Here is an 8,971-nt window from a genome sequence, read left to right as displayed (position 1 = left end):
CAGAAGGGGGAATGACATGAGAGACTATGGACTCTGGGAAACAAACTGAGGGCTTCAGAGGGAAGGGGGGTGGGGGAATGGGATAGGCTGGTGGTGGGTATTAAGGAGGGCACATATTGCATGGTGCACTGGGTGTTATACGCAAGTAATGAATCATGGAATTTACATCAAAAACTAGGTATGTACTGTATGGTGACTAACATAATATAATAAAAAATTATTATTAAAAAAAAAAAAGAAAGACAATTCCCTAAGGTTAGGTCTTTTCTACAATGAGAAAGCGAGATGATATTTCTGTTTTTAATGTTAGTTTAAGACACTATCATGCCCACAGTTGTTGTTATTTATAGGATTATTATTTTTGTTGGATATGCGCATAAAGGTTAATGAAAACTCATAGCCTTCCTGAAAGTCACAAGCTTGTTGATTTGCTTGTCTTAGGGAGCTGGCTGCGCATTTAATTTTAGTTATGTTTAGCAATTACGGGTGAAGTTGTGATGTAATGGAAGCACTGCTTCTGGAGGAGTGTCAAAATCAGCTGGCAATTTCCTTCTGAAATGGTGTTTGTAAAAAAGGAGGCTTGTACTCATGAACCCATGAGTGTCATCCTATTCGAATGGAGACTTCTTTCCAATTCTTTGCTCAGACTGGATTCCTGGTTCAGAAGGAGCATTGCCAATCTATAACCGTGACAACTACAGGCTTCAACACTTCCCAGGGATAGTATGACACCATCTTACCTGCGTTCTCAGTACTTCTTTCCTTTTTCTGCTGCCTTCTCTCTCACCACATTTCTGTTGCCTGATTTCTGAAAGACCTTGCAGATAGGTAACTGTGATAACTCTCCTCCGGGAGCTAAAGGTTTAATCAAGCCAGTGGCATGCTGGAGCCTGACTGTACCACTTTGTGAGAGATAGCTGCTGAACTCTCAGACATTTAGCAAGGAGATTATTAACCTTTGGCAGCTTGAAACCAACCATAGAGGGAGTATTTACACCATGGAAATTGGCAAACATTATAAATGGCCCCGCCCTGCCCTCCCTAAAGAACTGATCTATCAGCACATCACGGGGTATTCCAGTCCCCCAGCCTTCTTGCATTTTCATTAGAAACCTTATTCAAATCTGAAAGTCTTATTCAAAATCTAGATTCAAAATGAATTTCTATGGCTGGGAATTTCTCTAACAAGAACAAACATGGGCAAATCATTAGAGGCATTGCTCAAATGTTACCAGATAGGCAAATGGCTAGACCATCTTGCTGAAAACCAGCTCTACTAACATATTGCTAGGAGATATGGTGGGAAATCATAAAAATTAAAAAAAAAAAAGCATCACCCTTTTGGGCCAAGGAAGATTTCCAAAGATATATGTATATAATCCTATAAAATATGGATTGTTCTATAATAATGATCCACTGAATTAGACTGTTAAGTATTTTCAGAGTTACTGGCCAAAGTGACGAATGAAGTACAAGAGTAAACTATGAACTATCCTCCTTAAAAAAGAACGAAGGATTGCAAACCCCCTCACAGCACGTGGAGAGAACAGTCTGCATACCGCAAAGCTGAATGTACTATTAGAGGTCCAATGAAATGATCTAGTGGTTTCCAAACCTGGAAGCAGGATGTTCTATCTTACTGAAATCTTAAGAAAAAATCCTAATTGTTGAGCTAGTAGTTAAAGAAAAGGCCAGGGGGTGCCTGGGTGGCGCAGTCGTTAGCCTGCCTCTTCCTCTCCCACCCCCCCTGCTTGTATTCCCTCTTGCTGGCTGTCTCTCTCTGTCAAATAAATAAAATCCTTAAAAAAATAATAATAAAAAAATAATAAAGGCCAGGATTATTTACCAAAGTACAGCAATCTACCTTACTCATATTCCTAGAATATCATCTTTAAAGGGGGGAAAGAATTAATGGTGCTTAATATAAATTAGTTATCTTTTCTACGTATTTGTTTCATGCCTCTATGTATCTACTGTGTACCAGGCACTATCTCCACTGTAAGAATGAGCAAGTTCCAGTCCCACAATGGGTTTCAAAGACTCTATCCATTTTAAAAGTATACAGATAAGAAAGTACTATTCAAAGGCCTCAAAGAGATTCTTCCAGTAATATATAGAAGATCTACTTTCTAATTAGTTTATTGTAATTAGACAATAACATTTGAAAGCTATAACTTTTAACTTTTGTGCTCCCCAAGAGTAGTCACCAGGAGTTTTTTAGAGAAGATGCTCTCATTTCTGAGGAAAAATGTGGTGTAGCTTTAACAGCTTTTTGGGATGAATCCAAATGTAACTAAATAAAAATATGAAAAGTATACTGTATAAATAAAGAACCCTATGAAGTATGGTCAGAAACATTCTGCCTTATAATTATTTTTTTTAAAGATTTTATTTTTATTTATTCGACAGAGATAGAGACAGCCAGCGAGAGAGGGAACACAAGCAGGGGGAGTGGGAGAGGAAGAAGCAGGCTCATAGCAGAGGAGGCTGATGTGGGGCTCGATCCCACAATGCCGGGATCACGCCCTGAGCCGAAGGCAGATGCTTAACCGCTGTGCCACCCAGGCGCCCCTGCCTTATAATTAACACACGCTTCTGAAAATATGGAGTCTAAAAGTAATGAATAGGAATTCTTTTTTTTTTTAAGATTTTATTTATTTATTTGAGAGTGAGTGAGCACTCTGATGGGGGAGGAGCAGAGGGGGCTGAGCAGGGAGTCTGATGCGGGGCTAGATCCTAGGACCCTGAGATCGTGACCTGAGCCAAAGGCAGATGCTTAACAGACTGAGCTCCCCGAGCGCCCCATAAATATGAATTCTTAATCATGGGCTTTTAGAACAACAGTTACACTGACACTTTGCGTTGGTTGTTACAGCTATTTGCTGTAAGAAAAACACATGTTCCAATCAAAGCAGGTAAAATTAATGAGCACATTTTATATGCAGAGCTCAATAAACACTCTCTTGCAAACTGTATTCATGAAAGAAAACTATCAATTAATTCATTAGGCAAAAATAAAAATTCAAAGCAACAATGGCTACAGAACTAATAACTCTAGAAGGCTGAAATGTAGCAAGATATAAAGGACAGTGTTAAAGCGTGTAACTGAGGTTTATCTAAACATCAACAGTTCTGCTACCATGCAGAAGAATCAGGAAAAAAGGTGAGTTGATAAGTGGGGCAGGGCTTGGCAGGTGGTCTGCCTGCCTTCTCCGCTGACCTTAAGGAGCATCTCATGACCAACAGGAACCGCAGGGGACAGGTGTGTGTACATCCCCCAGGCCAGGAGGCCCCAGCGGCCTCAAATGCCTGAGGCGCGGCGCAGGCCTTTTAAATTTCCGCGACGTTACATAAGTGCATTTCGCCACTAGATGGAGATCGGGTTACTCTGCCAGGAACAGGGAAAGCGGCTGGCATTTAGCCAGCGACAAGGATGGTCCCGAGAACACTCTCTTCCCTCAATATTTCTAAGAAAGGCATTTTTCAAGCTCCACAACCAGGAGTAGACAAATGCCGAATAAAGGGCCCATAAATGAGGAACAGCTTGAGGGATCACGCGGTACAGGAACCGTAAAGACACGTTTTTGCTCGTTACTACCATCGCTCCATAATGATTCCTATTTGGATATGGTTGGGTAAACTACTTGTAAATAATAACAGGAACTGGTCTAAAGAAGAGCAATTAAATATACTGTCTCATTATTTAAAAAGGAGAGAGAAGAGAAGAGATACGACCAAAAACTACAACAACGGCAGGCCATTTGGATAATTAATCCTGTGTGTTCAAACATAAAGACGTACACTCTGTTTCTCGGTTTGAGTATGCATATAAATATATACTCCAGTATCAATCAAAATAGATTTAGGAACATCAGGAATGGAAGAAGGTTGGATAACATCTATTCTAAGTTTCTATGTGAAACTAACATCCAATTCTCAAATGTGTAACTTTATTTCCGAGTCTTTTTTTTTTTTTTAAGATTTTATTTATTTATTTGACAGAAAGAGAGACAGCCAGCGAGAGAGGGAACACAAGCAGGGAGAGTGGGAGAGGAAGAAGCAGGCTCCCAGCAGAGGAGGCTGATGTGGGGCTCGGTCCCAGAACACCGGGATCACGCCCTGAGCCAAAGGCAGATTCTTAACCACTGAGCCTACCCAGGCGCCCCTATTTCTGAGTAAGTCTTATTTCTGCTACAGCTGAACTCTGAACTGGAGACATAAAGTTATACATTTCCTGGAAACTGTTTGGTCTGGGAAGGACCAGATGTTGCCTTGTAAACTGTAGCCAAGTATTTTGATCACTGTTGGGATGTTAGATAATATATTTCTGTTCATTTCTAACTTATTAACTATAGATATTCATTCAATAAATACTTATTTGTTTACATTAAAAACAAATGAATAATTTGTGACAGTTCAGAAGAACAACTCCATTTTTTATCAAATAGCTTCAATGGCCAGTGCAATTTAGTATATGTGAGTGCGAGCATACACAAATATATTAATTGCCTACTGTATATCAATCAGTATGCTAGGAGCTGGGAATAGGAAGATGAACACCAGAGTTAGGGAAGTCAGTGGGAAGAGAAGAGCATATGGCTAAAACAAAAATAGGGGTTAACTTTTGTAGCAGTCAGGACCAGTTATGAAAATCATGAGTAAAATTCCTTTTTAAAATTCTATTTTGGAAGAAACTTAATTTAGGCCACAATCTTGACCATTGGAAAAATATGACCTTTCATCTCTATGACATATAAGAAATTGAAATAAAATATAAGAAATACAAATACAAATAGCATTTACTCTTAGGCCTCAATCACTCTAATGAAAAGAGGAGCTTAATTCACAAGGAGAAGAAACTAATGTTTAGAATAATAGGAGAATCAGAAGCATAGTTAATTAATTTTCCAATTATTGTTATGGACAGTGACCAACATTCAGTCTGTTGCTATGACAGATTCACTGCACTGAATGACTTGTTTATTTTAGAGCAATATATTTGTTTTAGCTTAATTAAATTAATACATTCATACCCTTTCAAAAGAAGTTGAGGTTGCTTGCCTATGTTGGTTTGCAATCTTCAAAATGTTCCTATAAACTTTCAAGAACCTAAGAGAAATATGGATTATTCATTCACAGATCTAATCATTTCTCCTTTAAGGGAAATCGCAAAAACAACCATATAAAAGAGTAATTATTAATCAGGTATCAATGGAATAGTTTGTGGAAATTTTTTATCTTGTGAACTGGCTCTTTACAGAGCAACACAGCTGGCAGGAACCTACTTTTCTTTCCTACCTTGCTGGATAAAAATGAAATGTAAACAGCGAAGTTTTCTTCTGAAGATTAAAATAAATCAATTACAAATAAATCCTTTTCTGATATGCTTCAGTACTTATGGGCACACAGATTTCCTCATTGTTCATGGGAGTTCCAGACAGCATAGATTAGATTAGCTGGTGACCGACTCATTTCTAGAGTTTCCTCTCACTTTGGTGCCCTGCTTCCATGTTTCTTTCCATGCAGGGTTGGGTCTGCTTCTCACCACTGTTAAGTGTGCATGATTGGGACATAAGAAAGTTGGGAAAGACGCATCTCTACTGGATGTGTCACTTACTTATCTTCTCTAGGCTACAGGTCTTGGCCCCACGGTAACGGGCTGCATTTTATATCAGTATCTCTGCTTCCTCGGTAGCATGCAGAGATGCTGAGGACATGGCAGTGAAAGTCAGAACAGATGCAAAGGCGGTGCTAGAAACTGATTAATGCTGGAGGTTAGACAGCAAAAGTTGATTGCATTCTCATGTTGTGATGTGAGGGACCCGCATATTTAAGCACTGACCAAAAAATGGGCACATTTTAACTTTTTCAGTCTCTAGACAGATAGATTTTTTTTCTATTATGAGAAATTATTTTAGCTATTTAAACAATGATATTTAAGTTTTGGGGCCAGAAGTTTCCACAACTGCGGCACGTGGAACTGAATTTATACCTGAATATGCACCTTTAAGAGGGAAGGTAATTTGAGCGGTACCTGCATATGTCTGTCACCTTCTTGTCCAATCATGTTTCTCCATTCCATTAGTGATCGCTGCAGATGCTCAAGTCCAGTTTCCCAGAGCCTGATGCGACCTCCCATATCTACAGTAACAACACCACCTTTGCCCCACTCAGCTAGCAGTGCATCTGTGTCCGAAATAGTAGATAGCCATGTGGTATAGGGCGAGAGAGATTCCGACCTGATAAGGAAATTACAGTGGTCAGTCGATTGGTAATAATTCTGGTTCATTAAACTTGCTATAAAGAATTCTAATAGTAAGCACATTAAAAGATACCAATAGATTCATCTGTAAGAAAAAAATACACAGGTATCTATTGGTTATTTGCGCTTTTCTGTATTTGTGGACTCCCAATGATACTAGCATTCACTGTCAGAAGGAAAAGAACTCTAAACCAACTCATGTCTCATGCACTGGCAATGCTGGACTCACTCCTTAGGGCTCCAAGTTTCAGTCTGAGTGCTGAAACTGAGGTCTCGTTTATGGGCTTTAACTGCATTTGTATTTAATACTTCACATTTTCTAACTTAGGAAGTTACAGGAATTTATAACAAGGAATTTATGTATTTCTCATATTACATATTTCATACATACATATTTCCTTTGTTATATATTCATTTCTAGGAATGCAGCTTTTGCCCGTAAGTCAACTGCACACTTCCTTTATCTGAGTATACCTCTCACTATACAAGAGAAACAGATTAGAAATTCTAATTACCTGTGTTGGCTCTCTAAACACATCTGATATTTTCTATATGAAATAAATGGTCTAAAGGGATAGTCTGACCAGAAAATAAAAACATAATAAACCACAATGTAGATCTGGGAAAACCACAAAACCACTATATTTGGGGAAAATCTTATAATATCCTAAAGGATAAACCAGACTACTCTGACCTTTCTTTCCAGTCCACCTTAGTGGATACTTGAGAGAGAGTGATGGAGCTAGCTACTCTGGGACACACAAGTTTTAGAAAATGTTAATATGAAGCGGATAATAACAGTAGGATGGGTGCCGGGGTTTCAGAACTACTTTACAGTTTTAGAAGGACTCAGAAGGTAACATTTGATATAATACAGGATTTATATCCAGGTGCTCTCTCAAAAATATGTGCCTTAGGAAAAAATTAATAGGTATAGATGGTGAAGTAAAGGGCTATTCCAGAACAATGAAATTTATCTACGTGAAACAATAATGTTTGAGATTCTTCCAAGAGCACTCAAGATGTAAGACTGTGAAATACTGTATTTACTGGCTAAATGTTTAACTCTTCATACCATGAAACTTGACATCTATATGGGCAATTTCTTCAATATGTCAAAAAAAAGTGCTGAAAAAAATCACATATTTACTACAGTTTGCTCCCCAGCTCTAGAATCTCTTCTTCACCTTGTTTCAAATGCAACTTCCCCTTAATACATAACAGCAAGGTCATTAAAGAACACAAAGAATTATAGTAGAGTGAGGCACAGATCTCCATACACCCACAGATGAGAGCTAGGCAGTATCATTTCACAGATGCAAATAATACAAAAATTTGAGGAAAAATACTCAAGTTTTACTGGAGGCAAAAGTGATGTATTCATTTTGGCCCTGTAGTTACATACAGTGTTACTGTATTTTCTGTTATTTGAAGTTAGCCATCAGATGGAAAATTCCAGCTATCTAGCAGAATGCTAAATTTAAGCAACTAGCAGGAAAACTGAAATCCAGATGGGTTGTTCTCTTGGACTGCATATATGCCAAAAATGGCAAAAGCTAATCTCAAGAGAAATTCAGGATATACTGATAATGAACAGACTCCAAATCACATGGCACTTGAAATATGGCACGTCCAAACTGAGATGTTCCAAAAGTGTAAAATACATGCTGATTTCAAAGACTTAGAAGAAAAAAGGAATATAAAATATCTCATTAAAATTTTTATATTGAATATGTGTCAAAATGATACATTTTATATTTTAAGAATTTTTAAAAAATATTTTATTTATTTATTTTAAGGAGAGAGTGTGCATGGTAAGATGATAATGTTTGAAATACATCAGGTCAATAAAATGTTATTAAAGTTAATTTCACCTATTTATTTTTCCTTTTTAAAAACATGGCTAATAAGGACTATACTATGACCTATCTGGCTTGCACTCTATCTCTGGTGTGCAGTGCGGCTCTGAACGGCGGCATCGTGATGACCAGCTGGCAATGGCTCTTTACACAGCTGCTCTGCCAGATGTTCCTTCCATGGCAGGTGTCACATACGGTTCACACAGAAAGTTGAAAGAGAACAATGAAATAAAAAGCAGGGCTAATGAGAGAAAAATTAAGAGAAATACTGGAAAAAAATTATTAATGCTTCAGAAATGTAAAAAACAAAAAGCTGTTCTTTGCTTTTGTTGCTTGAATAAATAGTATGTTTTAATAAGCATATACTTCATATGGAATAAGGAATTTCCCCAAATGACTAAAAGCCATTCTCCGCTAAACTGACACATTAAGATGCTCTAAGAAGGCATACTTATATATGCTGTAACAATTAAACCTATTTTTTTTTAGTAATGCTTTGATTATTCATATTTTTGGAACCTGATTAAGGGTCCTAAGAAATGAAACTGTTTTGGAGTTACTGTGTACTGTCACACTGGGCTAGTTTCTTCTAGGGCTTGCAGGAGTGGCTGGAAAGTGGCCTGGTGATGCTGTGGGTGTCTGACGGGTCTCAGAGTGGCCAGCCTTTCTCACATGCTGGAAGGCTCTCCAGGCTCCTCTGCTAGAGAGTTCAGGTGAGGTTTTCAACCCTGTGTTGTGAGGGCTCAGTCGCCCATCAGGGAGTATATGTTATGAGGGGACATGGTGTCAAACAGGCCAAAGTAAAAGATTAGAAGGAGGAGGCGCTGGCGGGAGGTGGGGGTGGGGGTGG

At 38.3% G+C, this 8,971-nt stretch overlaps 1 protein-coding gene across 5 annotated transcripts in view; it reads right to left on the bottom strand.

The window, feature by feature from the left end:
- Positions 1-8,971, bottom strand: part of VWA8 (von Willebrand factor A domain containing 8) — a 344,886-nt gene that overhangs the window by 85,444 nt on the left and 250,471 nt on the right. For all 5 annotated transcript variants that reach the window (XM_034665237.1, XM_034665238.1, XM_034665239.1 and 2 more), the window contains one exon: positions 6,035-6,239. In XM_034665237.1, coding sequence (XP_034521128.1) covers positions 6,035-6,239 — 205 coding nt within the window. The remainder of the gene's footprint in view (positions 1-6,034; positions 6,240-8,971) is intronic.

This window comes from Ailuropoda melanoleuca, chromosome 7 (genome assembly GCF_002007445.2).
Source record: "Ailuropoda melanoleuca isolate Jingjing chromosome 7, ASM200744v2, whole genome shotgun sequence".
NCBI classification, from domain to species: domain Eukaryota; kingdom Metazoa; phylum Chordata; class Mammalia; order Carnivora; family Ursidae; genus Ailuropoda; species Ailuropoda melanoleuca.
Note: the sequence above shows the minus strand (reverse complement) of the source record. Positions and strands in the feature narration are given on the sequence as shown.